Consider the following 21829-nt stretch of genomic DNA (forward strand, 5'->3'; position numbering starts at 1 on the left):
CAGGATGCAGTTCTAACAGATTATGGCTTGAAAATAGCTTCTGGGTAGTTTGTAGATAAATTAGAAGTGCACTTGTTGCTTTTTAAAAGCCCAACATTCAACAACCAGGTACAAGATGATTCTATCAGAATAGAATCTTTGTTTTTGGCCACCCCAGTGAATGCACAGAGAGCACACAAATGCAGTAGCCATGGCAATAGAGAAGGAGGCTTTGCGTGAATCCAACAGCATAGGCTGCCCCACACCAAGGAGGCTCTACTCTGCTGCTCTCCTCAGATGACTACATGTTCCATCAGCATCAGAGACCAATGCTGGGCCCTCAATATGGTGCCGTCCCCTTAAAGAGACCAGTAAATCCGTTATGAGCACGCTAATTCCTTCTATCCTATATGGAGCAATGATTTATCATGATTGCAGATGACATACAACTATGAATTTCCCTTTCTTGGTGTAGTACCTTGGTCAGTACCTCGATTGGAGGGCTATTAGAAAATCTGACTTTTGACATGCTTGCCAACAGAATATCACCTTAGTCCATTAGACCTGCTTCACAGCAGATGACCAAGGGATTCACTGCTCCCAGCTCATATCGTATTACTCAGAAATTGTAGATCTGATAGAAATTGTGACCTGACACAAAGATTTGGGGCACTGCATTGTCGATAACATCCTAAAGAATATACTGTGATAGGTATATGCCTACACTGGTAGGTAGATTACATATATTTAGCTGCATCCATAAGAGTAGAGAGGATAGGAATTGGCCTCCTGCTTTTACAGAAATCTTTCCCAGAAGGACAGGACCAGATGTTATCAGAAAGGAAAAATGTTCTAAAATGAACTTTTCTCAGCCCCTCCAGGCAGATCAACAAGTAGCAGGGCATGGCTACCATGGATTCCCAGCATAGATGCCCACACACTCTAGATCTATGATCAAGGATCCAGCTGCTATTTAAAATGATGTCATGATTAAGACATTTGAATTCAGGTTCGTGTTCCTACTACCTTCAGGATGGTTAGAGAACTAGACCACCCTGAAGAAATAAGGCTGTAGAAATTAATGTCATGTTTCTATTTCACCACCAAGGAATAACCAGGCATGGATCTTTGAATCTCCCAAGGGCCTCCTGAATGTTTAGGACGTGGAACAACATAAAAATTCATGAAACTATAACACATTCGTGTATTTGGGTAGCTGTAATGTTCATGTGGTGCGACTTGATATTAGTGTGTATTCTTTTAGCTAGAAAGGTACTACTTGTTTTTATCTTAACTTCTAAAGATTTCACTGTCTCTCTGGCTTCTTGAAAGACAGAAGGAGACAGGGACTGCCATTCCTCTCCCCTCTCAAGAGGATAGCAGTGGTTCGGTTCTTCATGTGTCTGTAGGGAGCATGCTGGTACAGGGGAGACCTGTCTCGTATCCCACACAGAGTCTCATGGCAATTGGGAAGCTGCCCTGTGGAGATGACAAATTAATAAAGCCTTTTCTTAAAGGCAACTTGAAGAGCCAAAATCCTTCCTTGACAGTTCTCAGATGAGCAACAAGGCTTCTAGTACCATCAGTAAATTCAGCCACCCTAGATATGTTTGCCTTTTCTGTGTGAAGATGTATTGGGATCTTTATACAACAGTCATCTCTAGACATGCAGGTTTCCTAATTGCTTTCGTAAGTTCTGGCCAAATATATTTTAGCATCATTTTCATTGCCTGTTAGCTTTTGCTATCACAATTTAATATCATGCAAAAGTACATTGTTATTAAGTCTCAAATTTTGCTCACTGATAGTTTAAATAATAGGATATTCCGAGTAAAATATATTCTTAATATATCATTATGTTAATACAATCAATGTACTAATGGCTGCTTTTGATGGGTAGCTCTTTCCGAGATAAGGAGGTAAGTATGTACAAGTGACTTTCTGGTAAAGATTTAATATTAAACAAAAATCCCAGCACTTCTCTATTAAAAATCTAGATTTAATCACTCATACAGGGAAGTCAAATATCTAAATATATAAGAAAGACTATCCAGGGTTATTGAATAAGTGTGCAAATCCTTATCTATTTATTATGTGCGATAGTATGAAGCCCGATTTCCTATCATGATACCTCTACCCAAAGAACAATGGCAGGTGCGTTACAGGAAATCAGTAAATACTTGAAATTATTTTCAACACCCTGGACATGACACTTCTTATTGGAGTGGTTATAAGAGAGTTTCAGTGCACATGGGGTCATTTTTAAGTAAGTTTATAGTTTTATAGCCATTTAAATTAGGATTTATTGTTCATCCTGATTGCCTCCAAGACAAGACGATTGTACGTAAAAGTTGGGAATAAAGTTTAAGCGAGAAGGGTAATGTCATGTTTGTACTTACATTTTATTTTTTATTTTTTATTTTTAGCTTATAAATAACAGTAATTTATTTCTCACAGTTCTGACTCATAGTCCAAGATCAAGGGACATGCTCTTCCTGGTTCATAGTTGGCACCGGCTACCTGTAGTCATATGGTTGAAAAAAAATGTACTTACACTTTAATTGTGAAGTCATAGAGAAAGAAGATTTAGTTCAATCTCTCGAGGACTTCAGAGACCCCTTTTGCAGTATCCTTTACAGAAGTCCAGGAGTTATTGTCAGTCCCCTGCAGAGACAGTGTCTAAAATTGGTATTATTAGAGTGTTTGGCCACATTCAGTCGAAATGTGACCAAGTTTTGATTCTGTTCTTATATTTAAATAAATGATAGTATAAAGCTATTCAGTCATTCACATATACGTTCATCTAAATATTGTGGAAAACTAAGTAAGAAAAATGGTATTTTAGGCTGAAAATAAGTATTTGCACTTGATCAAGAAGAGAGTTGGTGAGATACTAGCTATAGAGGTGACAGTAGATGTAGGAGTGGAAAATGTGTTTATGGGCATGTGGATGGCTCAGTCGGTTAAGCATCTGACTCTTGATTTCCAGTCAGGTCATGATCTCATGGTTGTGAGATCGAGCCCCAAGTTGGGCTCTGCTCTGGGTGTGGAGCCTGCTTAAGAGTCTCTCTCTCTCTTTCTCCCTCTGCCCCCCCCCCCAAAAGTGTGTTTAGACAAGCAGGTGAGAGGTTAATGGCTAATGGTGAATCTGGCCAATGGTATAGCTAAACCTAGTATATTGTTATTCTTAATGAGCTCTTCCAACTCGAGATTAGACATACTGATGTTTAAGGACTTTGGCAAAGAAAAGCAGAATTTATTTGAAGAATATGGGGTAGCTCACTGAATGAAACAAAAACTGTGTATCTGACAGGAGACAATGTATTTATTTTGAAAATTTAGACTCTGCTAATAACATTAACGACAAAGGAAACGCGCGCGCGCGTATGTGTGTGTGTGTGTATCTATTTTTAAATTTATTTCAGGGCTACTAAAGTCTTTAAACATTCATTAAAATACATAAAAATGTACTCAAAGTGTTTCTGAATAACTTTCTGTCCTAAAAAAAAAGTTTCAAACAACATAAATTTATTTCGAATGATTTCTCTTAAGTCATATACATTAACTCTATTCCATCATTGGGATATGGGAGCCAATATGACCTCTATCACAGAGTTTACCCTATTGGGATTTCCCCTTGCTCTGAGGATTCAGATGCTTCTCTTTGGTATCTTCTCCCTGTTCTACGCCTTTACCCTGCTGGGGAATGGGCTCATCCTGGGACTCATCTGGCTGGACTCCAGACTGCACACCCCCATGTACTTCTTCCTCTCCCACCTGGCCATCGTTGACATAGCCTATGCCTGCAACACAGTGCCTCAGATGCTGATAAACCTCCTGAAGCCAGACCAACCCATCTCCTTTGCTGGCTGCATGACACAGACCTTTCTCTTTTTGACTTTTGCTGTCACAGAATGTCTTCTCCTGGTGGTGATGTCCTATGATCGGTATGTGGCCATCTGCCACCCGCTCCGATATCCTGTCATCATGAGCTGGAGAGTCTGCATCATGCTGGTGGTGACTTCCTGGACCTTTGGAGTCCTTCTGTCTTTGATTCATCTCATATTACTTCTACCCTTACCCTTCTGTAGATCCCAGAAAATCAATCACTTTTTCTGTGAAATCATGGCTGTTCTCAAACTTGTCTGTGCAGATACACACATCAATGAGATTGTGGTATTGGCTGGAGCAATTTCCGTACTAGTGGGACCCTTCTCCTCGATTGTGATCTCATATATGTGCATCCTCTGTGCCATCCTCAGGATCCAGTCTGGGGAAGGTCAAAGAAAAGCCTTCTCTACCTGCTCATCCCATCTCTGTGTGGTTGGACTCTTCTATGGCACGGCGATTATAATGTATGTTGGGCCCAGATATGGGAACCCCAAGGAGCAGAAGAAATATCTCCTCCTGTTTCACAGCCTTTTCAATCCCATGCTCAACCCGCTGATCTATAGTCTTAGGAACTCAGAAGTGAAGAATGCCTTAAAGAGAGTGCTGGGGGCACACCTGGGTGGCTCAGTCAGTTAAGCATCTGACTCTTGGTTTCAGCTCAGGTCATGAACTCGCAGTTCATGAGTTCAAGCCCCACGTTGTGCTGACAGCACAGAGCCTGCTTGGGATTTCTCTCACCCTCTTTCTCTGCCCCTTCCTGGCTTGTCCTCTCCATCTCTCGTATATATATATATGTGTGTGTGTGTGTGTGTGTGTGTGTATATGTACGTATATATATATATACATATGTATACGTACATATATATACGTGTATATATATATACATATTATACACACACACACACACACACACACACACACACACACACACACATATTTAAAAAAAAGAGTCCTGAGAATGAAGAGACCCTATGAAAATATTATGGCGTCAGGTTGATAGTGACCTAGGAAGATATTATCTCAAGAGTTTCCAACTCTAGATTAGCATGAGAATTATCTGAGACCCTTATTAAAAATACAGTCAGTCTTCTGAGCCACCACTTAGATCACTGATTCAGTGGATGTGGGATATGTCTTAGAGATCTATATCTTGATATATTGTTGAGACACCTGGGTAGCTCAGTTGGTTAAGCGTCTGACTCTTGATTTCAACTTAGGTCACGATCTCACGGTTCCTGACATTGAGCCCCATGTCAGGCTCTGCACTGACAATGTGGAGTCTGCTTGGGATTCTCTCTCTCCCTCTCTCTCTGCCCCTCCCCTGCTTTCTCTCTCTCTCTCTCTCTCTCTCTCTCTCTCTTTCTCTCAAAATAAATAAACTTAAAAAACATTATCAATAGCTAATTGTAATGCAGCTGGTCCATGAGCCGAGATTTGGAAGCTGCAGATCTAGAACAATACTCTTTATAACATCTTTCGCAAGCTATGGTCTAGCCTCATGCCTCTCAAAGTGTTTTTCTCAAAACTCCAGCTCCTCAAGAGAGCTTTAACATAAACTCTATGGTCAAGTAAGTTTGAAAATTATTGTGTATTAGATGCCTTACTTTAGAGCTCACAGTTCATACTATCATTGTGAAAACTGTAAGAAGATCTGCAGTAAAGAAGATTTTTATTCCAGTTTTTAGCCAATATTTTCCAAACTTATTTGATCACATAAACAATTTTTTTGTAACACTTATTAGTGGTTTCCAGGACCAGGAGATCTTGATCTGGATTGACTCACTGTGAATATTTCCTATAACCACCTTCTAGAGCAAAATGATTTTTTTCCTGCAAGGTGAGCCTCTAAAGAGGACCTAAGCGCAATACCCTAGATGAGCCTGTGAGAATGTGTGCTTTCTTTGGGTAAAGAAAGTGAGGGTAACTGTTTCTCCTTTTCACTGCTGGATCATCTGGAGATAATGAATCCAACCCTCTGCTTCATCTTGGGTCAGCATTTACAGATACATCTCATGGAATGACCTCATTCAATTTCACAATCTTCTAAATCTGAGATAAAAAAAAAACTATGCATTCCACTGCTTACCCAGTATACTAAATCCGTTTTTTCTCTCCTTGATTTTAAAGATAAAACCAGGGTGCCTGTGTGGCTCAGTGAGTTGAGCTTCTGACTCTTGATTTCGGCTCAGGTCATGATCTCGTGGTTTGTGGGTTTGAGCCCCATGTCAAGCTCTGCACTTACAGTGTGGAGCCTGCTTGAGAGTCTCTCCCTCTCTTTCTGCCCCTTCCCCTACTTGTGCTTGCTCTCTCTCTCTCTCTCTCTCTCTCAAAATAAATAAACTTAAAAAAACTAAAAACAAATTTAAAGATAAAACCAAGTTTCTCACAGAAATCTAGGAGGATTTGCAAAAGCCACTACTTACACAATGTAGAAGCTTTAACAAGATTTCTCCATTGTTGTGTTTAGAAAATAGAGATATGGGAGATGTTCTGTAAGAGAATGTTTATAGGAAAGGTACACAATGAATGATGGATAAAAAGGATATGAATAAAAGATAGAATGTCCAAAGGGCTAGTTGATCCTTTGAAGATTAAAAAGTAAACAAAATAGGGAAAGTGCATGATTTATTATTCACTGGCTATTCTTGAAATAAATTTCAAATGATAGCCTTACAAACAGGAATTTCCTCATTCTCTATATGGAATGCCGTGTGCATTACTGTAATCTCAAAATAAAAAGGGTTGAGTGAGGTTTTTATGCAGTTGCAAAGATTTCCTCCTCATGAAAGTAAAAAAAACAAACAAAACAAAAACAAAACTCTAAATTCTATGGTGGCTAAATACATGGGCAAAATTTTGGTGCTTTTATTACTTTTACATTTTACAATTTTATTAGTTCTTTTTCTACTGATAGAAGAAAATAACATGTTTTTTAAGGTGTATTCAGTAAATTAATACCTTTTACAAATTGTAATTTTTAAATTGTATTTTGGGATATAGTTAAGGCTCAGGTACTTGAAAAGCCATTGAACTTGAAGATAAGTAAAGTCTTTTAAGCACAGTTATAGGAACGTTTTGATTGTAAATTACACCCTGAAGTAAGTTGAAGAAATAAGTTGTATCAAGCTTTAGTGGAGTTAAACTCTGCTGAACAGTTAGGAAGATGGGGGATTAAAAGAAACTACTTAGTTACTTCAAAGTGTTTTATATTATTGAACAACTATCATTTCAAATGTTCTTGCTTATGGGGTTAATGTTTAGTCCTTAATAATAAGCATACTAATCTTTCTTGGTTAACCTTTTTCTATGGAAATCCTGATGATCAGGCTATAGAACCACAGTTTTAGCCTCAGGGTTTATCTTGTGTGAGGCTTCTTCATTGGGAGTTTATGGGCACTACAGAACACATGGACAGTCATCAGTGGCTCAATGGATCCCAGAAAAAGGGGAAAAAAGAAACTCAATTCAACTTCTCTTGAAAAAAACTTTGGGGGCCTAAGTCCTGGTCATCAGTTTGGAAGGTCTGGAAACTAGTTTTCTGTCAGTTAATCTGGAATTGATCAGAATTGTCAGAACTTAATGATTCTCACAAAACTCCCAAGATAATTATGATTAACCCAGATGCAATTTCAACCTTTATAGTGAAGCATGTTTCTTCCCAGGGAAAGGAGTACATATACCCATTATCCAAAATAACCCAGTTCTCTTTTCAAAAATCCAAGAAATGAATAAACAGTAATATATGGCTCAAAGAGCCTAGAATCAGAACAGATGGATTTGAATAATGCTGAAAGGTACTTCTTCAAAACTGTAGAAAAATTCCTCCCAATAGATCACAATTTATTCTTATCATGAACCTAGATGTCTACAACTGAAGTTTCTATACCTTGGGCTGTGCTCAATGAACTAACAAATTCTGCCTCTTTATTTTCCCAGTTTTCAAGATTCCAAGTGAAACATTGATAATAGCAATTGCTATTTTCCATTAATTATATATGTTATGACATTCTGAAGATATGTTCATCCCTGACTCAGATACTTAGTTCATCAATTAAAAGCCAACATTTTGTTAGGGTGCCTGTGGCTCAGTCAATTAAGTGTCCTACTCTTGGTTTTGGCTCAGGGCATGACCTCATGGTTCATGAGTTCGAGCCTGGTGTCCCCGCTTAAGATTCCCCCTCTCTCCCTCTCTCTCTGCCCCTTCCCTGCTTGTATGCACACACACTCTCTCTATATATAAATAAGTAAACATTAAAAAGACAACATTTTTCAAACCAATTATTGAGACAATTTACTTTAGGAAGTGTTTAAATTATCAACATATTGATTTTTATTCTACTTCCAAATGGAAATGATGTAAAATTCTGGTGGACCTTGAGATAACCATAAGATTGGTGGTTAGAAAATGTCTGATGCTAACAGATAATGTAAAAAAGAATATATTTAAAAAAAAAAAGAATATATTTTTTTGCAATTAAGAGTTAATTATGGTATGTGTTATTTTCCTTTGTAAACATTTATGTTTTACGTATGTTTACGTTTTACTCTGACCACTTTTTAAAATTTCTTAGTTTCATTTTTTTAGTGTTTGTTTATTTTTGAGACAGAGGATGAACATGCAAATGTGAGCAGGGGAGAGACAGAGATAAAGGAAGACAGAGAATCCCAATCCCAAACAGGCCCTGTGTTGTCAACAGTACATGGGGCTTGAAGTCATGAATGGTGAGATCGTGACCTGAGCTGAAATCAAGAGTTGGATGCTTAAACCAATGAGCAACCCAGGCACCCCTGACCACTTTTTGTTTAAAGTAAGCTCTACATCCAACATGGGCTTGAACTCATGATCCCGAGATTGAGAGTTGCATGTTCTATGGGCTGAGCCAGCCAGATGCCCCTACTCTGACCACTTTTAGAAGCTGTCCATAAGTTAAAGCAATGTTACCTTGATATGTACTAGAGAACATGTACTTTTGAGATGATGCATTTCCCAAAGTTAAAGTTTGTTTGGTATCATAAAAATTTATATTTAATTTCCTTATTGTCTTAGTTCAAAGTTCCTACTTTTTATAACTGATAGTCATACAGTGATGAATGAGAAAAACCCTATTATTTTCACAATTTCAGTGTGCCGCTATTTTTTTTCTTTTAAACATCAGTTTCCAGATATCCACATTTTTCTACAAGCCACCTGAAACATAAAAAGAAAAGAAACTTGATAATTGTAACCAGTTTTCCCTAAGTTTATGGGATAACCCCAGGAAGCCAGGAATCACACTGTAATGAACTAATTAGTTTGTGAATCTCATGCTTGATTGGTAAGAGATTTCTCAGATAACATTTTGAGTCCCTCACATCCAGTATAGGAAAACAGTAGGATGCAAATACATGACATCATCACAGGTAGGAAATTCTCTCCCAACCCAGAAGAGGTAGGAAGCTTCAAGGGGAAGATGCCTTCCAGAGGGTTCTCTCCCCCTGGCCTGAGGGACTGGACCCCTAGAATCTCCTCACCTCAGAATCGAGATTAGAGTGTATTGCCAAGGCTGATCTATTTGAGTGGTTTGTGTTCTAGAAAACCCCTCTTCAGGCGTGTTCTAATAAGCCCCACTGGGACTCCGTGTTTCTCCTCAGACTTCCCGGTCTGCTCCCTGCCTCCATAACCTGCTCTCTACGGCATCTCCACATCTTGAGCCGTTGCTTGGAACCAGCTGATTTTTCAGGGTCCTTCCTTCCCCCCTCTGCTGCTACACAAGGTGGCCCAGAGTACAGTGGGGAGAAGCTGAAATACAGAGGGGAATGCCGGGAGCTTCTTCATCGTCACACTCATTCTGCTTCCTTCTAGGTTCCCCTGAACGACCTGATGGTTTGGGAATTAGGGCAGCGCTGGAATTCATGAAATCCAAATAATGCCAAGTTTTCCGGGGCCGTAATGACCGGTGTTGTCTCAGAGGCATCCTCTGTGGCTGGTTGTGGTTCCTGATCGTGTGTCCTGCTGGGGATGAGAGCAGAACTAGGGAACTGCTTTGTCCCCTTCCCAGTGGAGTGGGCATGCACTGTATCTCGCAGCCCACCCCTCCAGGGAGCCCTTAGACGCTACCAACTAGGCTGGGGCCATAGGAGAATCAAAGCGCCTTTTCTGAGGATTCTGCCACCTTTGCAGTCAGGAACAGGAGTGAGGGTTCTGCAGCTCCCACAGGCGCTCCCAGAAAGCACGATCCTGCCCAACCTTGAGGTATTTTTCCCTTCTGGGGTCCCTGAGTCCAAACGTGGGAGCTAACCAGGCCACCTTATTTTACTTTATCATTAATTCCTCTTAGACATGGGGTAGCATCTACACTTCTGTGGACTATCACTCTGTTTCTGACAATCTTTATTTTAAATGTTAGAGAAGTAAATACTCTTTATTAATGTTAAACATATATGCTCATCATTCACATTCTATATGAATAGTTTCAGGGGAATATTAGATGCACATTTTATAGACAAATTATATAAAGATGTTTTGGGTTTCGAGTTTGGTTAATTTGCTTCATTGGTGGAGAAATATCCACGTGATAGACATTTACTTAGAAAAGATAGCACTAACAGAAGGAGTAAGAAATTTCTGTGTCATGCATTTAAACAGAACATATGGAATAATCTTAGCCAAAGAAAATTACAGGAGGGTATATTACAGAATGGTGTTATGTTGGGAAAATTAACATGTTGGTTATTATATAAAATATGCATTTACTTATTGTCAACACAGGTACAGTGGGTACTAAATCTATGTCATATGTTTATCTTAAGCTTAGCATTAAGGACAGCTAGAATGTATTCAATAAATATGTGTAAGTGTTAGATTTTTCATAGCTTGGAAGATAAGTTTGCACAGTGGGGGTGGGAAAAGTATAGAAAGGGGACCACGGTGTTAGGTGCTGGTGTGTGAGGTGGGAGAAGGACGAGATAGTCAATCATTTCTTTTTATAGGATTTTTGTGTTTAATGTGTATCTTTTTATTTATCACTGCTTTCTTCTGAAGCACGTTTGTACGAGAAAATCTTCACAAAGCTCAGCACCATCCTCCTGCTTTTACTATGTGCTTCCACAGTGCCCAGCACATAGGGGGCACTCATGAGTATGATCAACTATTACCCTTTAACAGATTCTCCAATAGGCTATGATTACACAGAACTGACACCTAGTTCTTTACGGTCCACAATAGTTCTTATATCCAGAAAACTCACTTATCCTATCAGCCCTTACCCCAGAAGACCACTCGGCAAAGTCTTGGCTTGTAACTACATAAGCAAATAAGATGAATCAGTTTTCAGTCTTTCCTTGCTACTTGCAGGTGAGTAGTCCTACGCTTCCTCTGAGTCAAGGATTAACAATAGGTGGTGATTTTAGGAATTCTGCCTTCCCCGTGCCCACTACTTTAGAGGAGAACTTGCCAGCTCATCATTCTTCAAGATTTACTGTTTAAAACATAGCTACCTTATGACCCAGCGATAGAGCTACTAGGAATTTATCCAAGGGATACAGGAGTGCTGATGCATAGGGGCACTTGTACCCCAATGTTTATAGCAGCACTCTCAACAATAGCCAAATTATGGAAAGAGCCCAAATGTCCATCAACTGATGAATAGATAAAGAAGATGTGGTTTATATATACAATGGAATACTACTTGGCAATGAGAAAGAATGAAATCCTGACATTTGCAACAATGTGGATGGACCTGGAAGGTATTATGCTAAGTAAAGTAAGTCAGAGAAAGAAATCATATGTTTTCACTCCATATGTGGAACTTGAAAAACTTAACAGAAGACCATGGGGGCAGAAAAGGGGAAAAAATAGTTTCAAACAGAGAGGAGGCAAACCATAAGAGACTCTTAAATACAGAGGAAAAAACAAGGGTTGATGGGGGGAGGGGGGCAGGGGATAGGGGAAATGGGTGATGGGCATTGAGGAGGGCACTTGTTGGGTTGAGTACTGGGTGTTTTATGTAAGCGATGAATCACGGGAATTTACCCCCCAAACCAAGAGCACACTGTATACACTGTATGTTAGCTAATTTGACAATAAATTATACACACACACACACACACACACACATATATATAGGTGTGTGTGTGTGTGTGTGTGTGTGTGTGTATATATATATATAAAATAAATAAAACATAGGTTCCATCAAGTTCTGATGATTATATATGAAATTATTTCCTTCTTAGATATTTACTTTAGAAGTTTAGATTTACCTGATTATTCATTAACCAGACAATTTATCCTTTTTGAAATTCTGAAATTGTACCTATGTAAGTTAATGTACCTCGCTATGCCTGAAGGTTACATTTGGACCTGGAACACATTACAGTTTTGAGCCACCCTCATAACCCCCACAAGCCCATAAGAAATTTAATCTGTTTGCATTTCATTTGATTTTGTAAAACTAATGCATGTCATATAGGTATGACATGGTCAGGCTTATTGTCCCTGAAGGCCATTAAAGATGCACAGACAGGGGCGCCTGTGTGGCTCAGTCAGTTGAGCGTCCAACTCTTGGTTTCAACTCAGCTCAAGAATTCATGGCTTCATGGTTTGAAGCCCCCCATTGGGCTCTGCATTGACAGTGTGGAGCCTGCTTGGAATTCTCTCTCTACTTCTCTCTGCCCCTCCCCCACTTGTGCTGTCTCTGTCTCTCTCTTAAAAAAAAAAGCTTTAAAGATGCACAAGTTCTGCCTCTCTCATAGACTTTGGTCTATGCTCCATATGGATCATCTCCTTTATTTTTCCCACAGTCTGTCTCCAGACAGGTAGCCCACACAAGCAACTACACGTGGGCTCACTGTCACATCCTCCTGCCCTGCCTCCCTGAGGTTGTATCAAAGCACCTTGACTAGACTTTTGGAGGTTCCCAAAACTCTCCAGTCATATATTTCCTGATATTCTCTTGTTTACCAAGTCTAGGATAAAATTCATAGACTAAGTATTTTATCACTAATTTGTTGACGTGTCCATTTCTCAGTAGACAGACTGAATTACCATTGGTCAATAATATGTTCCTATTAGCTAGTTATAAAGTATATTTTAACTCATGGTGCTGTGGTCAGCCACTGTTTTGTTGATGTAAATAGTAGTTTCTTATGTTTTGGATTTCAGTTATAATACATGTTACAAATATGAAGGATTGAATTAACAGCAAGATGAGTATATTTCCTCTTTCTATTCATTCTAGGTTTTGACCTTTAAATTTTTTCCCCCAATTTTACTGAGATAAAATTGACAGGGGCACCCGGGTGGCTTACTCTGCTGAGACTCCAGCTTCAGCTCAGGTCGTGATCTCACGGTTTATGAATTTGAGCCCCTAATCAGGTTCTCTGCTGTCAGCATAGAGCCGCTTCGGATCTTCTGTCTCCCTTCCTCTTTCTCTGCCTTTCCCTACTCCTCTCAAAAATAAATATTAAAAAAAATTGACATACAGCACTATATAAGTTTAAAGTATATAGGCATAAGGATTTGACTTAAAAATATTGTGAAATGGTTACCACAGTAAGTCTAGTTAACATTTATCATCTCAGATAGATACCTATATATACACCTATATATAGGTGTGTATATATATATATATATATATATATATATATATATATATATATACACACACACACCTATAGATATATATGTATATATATATACACCTGTAGATATATATGTGTATATATATATACCTATAGATATATATGTATGTATGTATATAGAAATATATATATATATATATATATGCATATGTGTATAGAAAAAGAAAAGAGGTTTTCTATTTTGTGATGGGAATTCTTAGAGTTCATTCTCTTAAAGTTCAAATACAGGGGTACCTGTGTGGCTCAGTCGGTTGGGCATCTGACTTGAACTCAGATAATGATCTCACGGCTTGTGGGTTCAAGCTCCACATTGGGCACTGTGCTGACAGCTCAGAGCCTAGAGTCTGCTTCGGATTCTGTCTGTCTGTCTCTCTCTCTCTCTCTCTCTCTGCCCCTCCCCTACTCCCCCCCCTCAAAAATAGACATTAAAATTTAAAAAAAAAAACGTTAAAATATGTCATACATAATTGTTAACTATAGTCATGATATTATACCTGACATCCCCAGTACCTATTTATCTTAGAACTGGAAATTGATCTTTTGGTCAATTTGATCAAAAGATGTTTTGACCACCTTCCACCAATTCCCTCTCCACCCACCCCCCTCCTCAGGTAATCACAGATCAGGTTTTTTCCCTCTATAAGTTTGGTTTCATTTGTTTATTTGTTTTAGATCCCACGTATAGGTAAGAACACACCATATTTTCTTTCTCTGATTGATTTCACTTAGCACAATGATCTCATGTTGTCACAAATGGCAGGATTTCTTTCTTTTCAATGGCTGAATAATATTCCAACATATATGTATACCAAAACTTCTTTATGCATTTATCCATCAATGGTCACTTAGGTTGTTTCTGTGCCTTGACTATTATAGGTAATGCTGCAATGAATACGGGGCACAAACATCTCTCCCACATGGTGTGCTCTTTTGGATATGTTCCCAGAAGTGGAATTGCTGGGTGATATGCAAATACAATTTTTAAGTTTTTAAGGAACTTCCATATTATTTTCTTTAGTGGATGCACCAATTTACATTCCTACCAACAGTGCACAAGGGCTCCCTTTCCTCCAGCATTTGTTAACCCTTGTCTATTGGATGATAGCCATTCTAACAGCGGTGAAGAGCTATTTTATTATGGGTTTGATTTGCATTTCCCTTATGATTAATGATATTGAACATCTTGTCATGCTCTTATTGGCTGTGTGTCATCTTTGAAAAAAAAATGTCTATTCAGGTTCTTTGTCCATTTTGATTTGGTTATTTGGGAGGTTTTTTCATGTTTTGTTGTTGCTTAAATTTTTTTAATGTTTTTAAATTTATTTTTGAGAGAGAGTGAGCACAAGTGGGGGAGGGGCAGAGAGAGATGGAGACACAGAATCAGAAGCAGGTTCCAGGCTCTGAGCTGTCAGCACAGAGCCCAATGCAGGGCTCGAACTTATAAACTCTGAGATCATGACCTGAGTCAAAGTCAGACACTTAATGGACTGAGCCACCCAGGTGCCCCTGTTGTTGTTTTTGCTGTTGATTTGCATCAGTCCTTCATATATTTTGGATATTAACCCCTTATCAAATATATAGTTTGCAAATATTTTTTCCCTTTTCATAGATTGTCTTTTTTTGGTTTTGTTAATCATTTCTTTTGTTATGCAGAAGCTTTTTAGTTTGATATAATTCCACTTGTTTATTTTTTTATTTTGTTGCTTGTGCTTTAGGTGTTAGATGTGTGTGTGTGTGTGTGTGTGTGTGTGTGTGTGTGTGTATTTTTGACAGAGCGAAACAGAGTATGAGCAGGGGAGAGGCAGAGAGAGAGGGAGACCCAGAATCTGAAGCAGGATTCAGGCTCTGAGCTGTCTGCACAGAGCTCGACGTGGGCTTGAACCCACGAACCATAACATCATGACTTGAATCAAAGTCAGGTGCTTAACCAGCTGAGCTACCCAGGCCCCCCTAGGTGTTATATTTAAAAAATCATTGCCAAAACCCATGTCAGGAAGCCTTTTTCCTGTTTGCTTCTAGGAGTTTTAAGGTTTTTCATCTTATATTTAGGTCTTTCATCCATTTTGAGTTAATTTTTGTGAGTAGTGTGAGGTAGGAGTCTAGTTTCATTCTTTTACATGTGAATATCCAATGATTCCAGGACCATTTATTGAAGACAGTCTTTTCTCCATTGGCTCCTGTGTCAAATATTATTTATATGAGTTTATTTTTGGGCTCTGGATTCTTTTTCATTGGTCTGTATGTCTGTTTTTATGCCAGTATCACACTGTTTTGATTATTATAGCTTTCATATATAGCTTGAAATCAAGAAGGGTGATGACTCCTGCTTTCTTCTTTCTCAGGATTAATTTGACTATTCGAGGTCTTTTATGCTTTCTTAAAATTTCAGAATTTTTTTCTACTTCCATAAAAGTGTCATTGGAATCTTGACAGGAATTGTATTGAATAGATGGCTTTGACAACTATGGACATTTTAACAATATTAATTCTTCCAGTCCAAGAACATGGGATTTAGATACTGATAGAACTCAATAATGATTTCAGCTGAAGTAAGTGAAATTATATTCTTTTCCAGAGACCATTCTCATTTAAAGCTCCTCTTATTTCTACTATCTAGAATTTCTCTTACATATTTTTACTTATGTAGCTCTGAAACAATCCAGATTTCATGATTATTTTCTTTGTAATATGGTTTGATATTTCCTAATTCCATCACATTGTCAAAGGCTCCATGTGGGTAATCACATAACATATTCCTCTTCTGTAAAATTAGATATCAGATTAAGAATTTAGCTTAAAGACAGTTAAATTTGTTTAAATAGGTAAGCCTGCCTGCCTTCCTACTTTCCTTCCTCCCTTCCTTTTCTTCCTTCCTTCCTCCCTCCCTTCCTTCCTTTCTTCCTTAATTCAGTGACTTCTTAAAGTTGTTTCTTAATAATTTTGTACATACCAAAAATTTATGAATAATAAAAAAGAGTTGTTTTAAAATAATTGTGTCATACAGCTATCTGGTTCTCTCTTTAATAGTAAAATGGAGAAAAATCGAACAATGGTTACAGAATTCATCTTACTGGGATTTTGTCTTGGTCCAAGGATTCACATAATCCTTTTTGGGCTCTTCTCCCTGTTCTATGCCTTCACCCTGCTGGGGAACGGGCTCATCCTAGGGCTCATCTGGCTGGACTCCAGACTGCACACCCCCATGTACTTCTTCCTCTCCCACCTGGCCATCGTCGACATAGCCTATGCCTGCAACACGGTGCCCCGGATGCTGGTAAACCTCGTGAAGCCAGACCAGCCCATCTCCTTTGCTGGCTGCATGACGCAGACCTTTCTTTTCTTGACTTTTGCTCATACTGAATGTCTTCTCCTGGTGGTGATGTCCTATGATCGGTATGTGGCCATCTGCCACCCACTCCGATATTCTGTCATCATGAGCTGGACAGGCTGCATCATCCTGGTGGTGACTTCCTGGGCATGTGGCTCCCTGCTGGCCCTGGTCCATGTGGTTCTCATCCTGAGGCTGCCCTTCTGCGGGCCTCATGAAATCAACCACTTCTTCTGTGAGATCCTGTCTGTCCTCAAGCTGGCTTGCGCTGACACCTGGCTCAACCAAGTTGTCATCTTTGTTGCCTGTGTGTTTATCTTAGTCGGGCCCCTCTGCTTGGTGCTGGTGTCCTACACGCACATCCTGTTTGCCATCCTGAGGATCCAGTCCGGGGAGGGCCGCAGAAAGGCCTTCTCCACCTGCTCCTCCCACCTCTGTGTGGTGGGGCTCTTCTTTGGAAGTGCCATTATCATGTACATGGCCCCCAAATCCCGCCACCCCGAGGAGCAGCAGAAGATCCTTTCCTTGTTTTACAGTTTCTTCAACCCTATGCTGAACCCACTGATCTACAGCCTGAGAAATGCAGATGTCAGGAGTGCCCTGAAAAGGGCAATGTTCAAGGAAAGTCATTTCCAATTGGAGTGACATTGGAATCACCAGACTAAGTGCTTGATCACTGCCTAAATCCAGAAAATTTCACTTTTCTCATCTTAGGTATACCTAAAGAACAAGCCCTCTTCTTCCTTTGAATGAAAGCTTTAGATATGTTGTATTCATTGATTACCTACAGGTGTGATTTTATCAGATACGATCTTTTTCTTTTATTGTTCATTGAATTTAATAGCTGTGACATTAAAAAATGTTTAAGTTCATTTTCTAGGTCCCAAAGGTTGAACACAGTCTATCTCTCTCTCTAGCCTAAGTATTTAAACTCACTAAACTGTATATATCATAAGACTTAGGGAAAAAAAGAAAGCTGCAGTGAAAGATAATGACCTTCCAAACCCAGAGGCACACTTGTCCATTATCCCAAAATTGTACTTGCCCTATTAAAGAATAACTGTTAAAGAAACTCAGAGGTATTTACTTAACGTGTTGCATGATGGTAAGAAATTTTCTATGAAAATTAACTCACATTAGGAATTAAACAAGCAGGCTGATTGAAAGAACAAAATTAATGCAAAGAATATAGGAAAAAGGAGAGAAGAAGGAAAAATCTGTAGACAGGATGGGAATAGTGCACATTGTTTATAGCTCTGGAGATAAACGGGTTACTCATAGGTAACAAAAGAGCAAAACTGGGCATTCTCTCCTTGAATAGGCTGATAAGGGGTATCAAAGAAAACGTATATTTAGGGTTGTTTGTGGATTCGCCAGAAAACTTTGAGTGTAAGCTGTAAGTTATCTAGATGTACAGAGTATCTCAATATGTGCTTTTCTTTTTTATGAGAGTCTTTTTATTAGCACGTCCACCTTGCTTGTCCACATGTACATAATTTCCCTCATTAGATGTTTTATCCTTGAAATAGGAAATTTGACCAGAGAACGTAAGTGGCTAGTAGAGTATAACTGGCTATTTTGGCTTGGTAATGCACTGGTTTTTACTAATTCATTCCACTTTACAAACCCAATGATTAGGGATGAATCCCATACATTTCAGGTGGCTTTGTAGGGTGTCACCTATAAAGTCCATTTTCTAACCTGCCTGGAGACTAAAATGGCCACTTTGTGTCCAGTCTTTCACAATTTCATATTAAGAGTGAATGGAACACTTGTTCAGAAGAATACATGTGTTGCCCTTCACTTGGGAATCAATAATTACTCAATCCAGGGGCACTTTGGTGGCTCAGTCAGTTAAGCACCAATTCTTGACTTCAGCTCAGGTCATAACATAACCTCATGGTTCATGGGTTCAAGTCCCACGTTGGCCTCTGTGCTGACAGTGCAGAACCTGTTTGGGATTCTTTCTCTCTCCCTTTCTCGCTGCCCCCTCCCCTCAAAATAAAAAAATCTTCAAAAAAATAATAATTACTCAACCCAATTCCTAATTACTGGGCAGCAAAGCTCACTAAATGTGAAAACAAAATGGGTTTTTATAATACTAACATTTTGGTTAATGGCTTTCCCAGTGCCATACTCTATGAAATGATAACACTTGACATGGACTATCTCATTTAGGCATTATAACAAAGCTGTGAAGAAGGTCCTATTGTCAGTTTGATATACACTTATACCAGAAAGTAACAAATATCTGGACTTTATCTTGACAGTCTGGCTCCCAAGCCCTCAGTACTTAACAGTATGCATTGTGTGCCTCAACATCAGTGTTATCGATAAAGAACAAAGCTAAGTTAGCCCAAAGGTGAATGTATTACATAAGGAGGGCTTGTTTCCAGCCTTCTATGCCACAGTGAGCTGATCTGTGCTCTGTAAGGCCTAGAAGATGAAATCATTTATGGGAAGTTGGTTGTTGTGCACAATGATTCCTATGGGCAGAGTCGCAAAAATCATTGGACTTTTAAAGGAACACAAAACATAAAGAAGATGAAGATAAAGGCCATTCTTATTGAGATTGGTGATTTAGCTGAGCTAAGACCCAGAACCAATACACCAAGATAGCAACACCATAGTCTGTCTGTCTCTCCCTCTTTCTCCCTCTCTGTCTCTCTCACTATAGGCCAGTTAATGCACTTTACATATATTTCTTATTTCATCCTCAAAATGGTCCTTTGAGGCAAGAGACAGTATCCCTACTTCACATATAGGGAAACTCAGGCACAAGGAGATGGAGTAACTTGCCCAGTATCATAGATACTAACTGTCCAGGCCAGGATTCAACGAAGGCAATCTATTTCTTGACCTTATAGCCATAACCACTGGGCAACATGGCCCCTTTGGAGTTATCTGTGGATAATGACCAGAGAGATCAAGGTAGTAAAACAAAATCAGTGACTAAGACCAAGTGATGGGCACTAGGCTTCAGACAGAAGCTTTGTTTGCTAGAGGAAGCACCTTGACTCTAAACTTATGTAAGCAGTGGGTGTGATAACAAGAACGAACCTTGACTCCAAGGGTCAGAGACCAGAGGAGGGCTCTGGCCAAGAGCTGCGCAGGGAAGCAGGAAACAGTGGAAGAGAAGACCGATGTTTCAGTTTCGCTTGATGGAGTAGAATTAGAATGGGTAGTTGATAGTAGTTTACCTAAAGGAGCCCGTTCTCAAGACAAAGGAATTTAGATTTCCTTTTCGGTGTTGAAAATTGCTGTAATAATCTTTCAGGTGGCATTTATAGAATATTGCTCAGGAAGGTACCGAGTTTCATAGGTAAGATGGGAGCTTCCCAAGGGCAAGAACTGGAGTCTCTCCACCTCTTTTGCATCCACACTAGCACCCTGCCTCGAACGTAGGAGGCGCTCAGCGAGCACTGGTCAGGTGCACTCATGAGCCTTTATCACTTAGCTACACGCAATCTTCAATGTTAAACTATCTTATGATTTCCACATTTTTCAAAATCCTTTAGTATGGTAGAAAATAATTGCAGCTAAAATTTATTTGGCAATGGTTGTGTACCAGACACTATATTAAATTCTTTAGGTGTAATCCTCACCTCAAAGCTGTGAAGTATTAATGGTATTTCCATTTACAGAAGGGAAATTGAGGTTTAAAGAATTAGTGAACATACTCTATGTCACAAAAATCCAGTAGTGGAATCAGAATTCAAATCCAGTCAGTCTGATGTGGGAAACAAAGGCAGAAGGAAACGGCAGGCAAAATTAAATTTTCCTTATAACCTACAGCCCACTGACAAATACTTGAGGCAGGCAGAGTAAAAACATTCCTGCAGGAAGTCCCTACTATCTTACTATTAATACTTTGCTAGAGGGGAAAACAACCCTAGCTTGACAGTAGGTAGGCTTCTGGGATCCTGTGATTCTTTAGCATATGAAAATCCTTTTGGAAACTTTCCCTTCTCTTTAGCTCCCCCAACTCGCTAGTATATAATTACTGACTCCTTACAGTCCGGGAGGCTCTTTCTGCCGAGGGGTCCTGTCCCTTTGCTTTAATAAAGCCACCATAAAAAAATAAAACACCTTTTTGCACCAAAGACATCTCAATAATTCTTCCTTGACTGTTGTCTCCAAACCCCAACACTTCAAATCCCATCAAATCGAAACTAGATTAACCGCATGATTCTTTTGAACAGGACCTTCTGATATTTACATCTTCAATAGCTAGACCAGGCTCATGTCAGAGTAGTACTTCAGTGAATGCTGGCTAAGAATGATCATTTAGCCTAAACTCCTATCAAAAACAAAAAGCAAAAAACAGTACAGCTCCATAAAATGCATAACTTAAATATAGCAGCCATTATTCTTTCAAAGTTAGACATCTGATTGTCCATTAGTCACTTTTAGTTTCAAATGCACTCAGTTCTTACAAGTTTCTTATAGAGTAAATATTGGTGATGAATCATGTTTCATTTGCCAGTGATCACAAGGGAATTACAAACATATTAGGAGAAGGTATTTACTCCTTAACATAAAGAGTTATGTATATTGATTTCTGTCATGTGGAACAGAGGATATGAGCCTTTCAAAAACAGCACGCCAAATTGTGAAAGCCTGTGATTATGGTGTGCCAGGAGGTGCTTGTGGGAGCTGAGCAGCCAAGCAGAGGGTGTTAATCCTCCTACGTCTTGTAAGATGGTGGAGAATTAGGGGTTGTAACTAGTGCAAATGATAGGGTGGGATGCTGTGGGTGGGAGCTACTTCACAAGCCATTTGGAATCGAGTTCCCCAGTGTCTTTGGCATGTGGAGTGGGCACAGACAACCACCGACCTATAGGATGACTGTTTATTCTTTGTTAGATGGTGTAGACCAGTGCTTCTCTGGCATCAGTGTGCATACAAATCATTGAAGATCTTGCAACAACGCAGGCAGGTTAGCAGGCCTGGATAGGATGGGCACAGATGTGCATTTCTAACAATCTCTCCTATCTTGCTGCCACAGACCAC

At 39.3% G+C, this 21829-nt stretch overlaps 2 protein-coding genes across 2 annotated transcripts; both read left to right on the top strand.

The window, feature by feature from the left end:
- The first annotated feature begins 3564 nt into the window (after positions 1-3564).
- Positions 3565-10147, top strand: LOC122213233 (olfactory receptor 13-like). The gene is made up of 2 exons (XM_042927361.1): positions 3565-4497; positions 10031-10147. The coding sequence occupies exons 1-2, from the start codon at positions 3565-3567 to the stop codon at positions 10145-10147; spliced, it is 1050 nt and encodes a 349-aa protein (XP_042783295.1).
- A 6372-nt stretch (positions 10148-16519) lies between these two features.
- On the top strand, positions 16520-17461 carry LOC122213588 (olfactory receptor 2A1/2A42-like). The gene has a single exon (XM_042927664.1). It carries the CDS (start codon positions 16520-16522, stop codon positions 17459-17461), a length of 942 nt encoding a protein of 313 aa, XP_042783598.1.
- Positions 17462-21829: the final 4368 nt, after the last annotated feature.

The sequence above is a fragment of the Panthera leo genome, chromosome A2 (assembly GCF_018350215.1).
Source record: "Panthera leo isolate Ple1 chromosome A2, P.leo_Ple1_pat1.1, whole genome shotgun sequence".
Classification (NCBI taxonomy): Eukaryota; Metazoa; Chordata; class Mammalia; order Carnivora; family Felidae; genus Panthera; species Panthera leo.

Coding starts and splice junctions, on each gene's coding strand:
- LOC122213233 (XM_042927361.1), top strand. CDS start 3,565: ATGGGAGCCAATATGACCTCTATCACAGAGTTTACCCTATTGGGATTT. Junction 4,498..10,030: donor GGGCACACCTGGGTGGCTCA/GTCAGTTAAGCA, acceptor CCACCTTTGCAG/TCAGGAACAGGAGTGAGGGT.
- LOC122213588 (XM_042927664.1), top strand. CDS start 16,520: ATGGAGAAAAATCGAACAATGGTTACAGAATTCATCTTACTGGGATTT.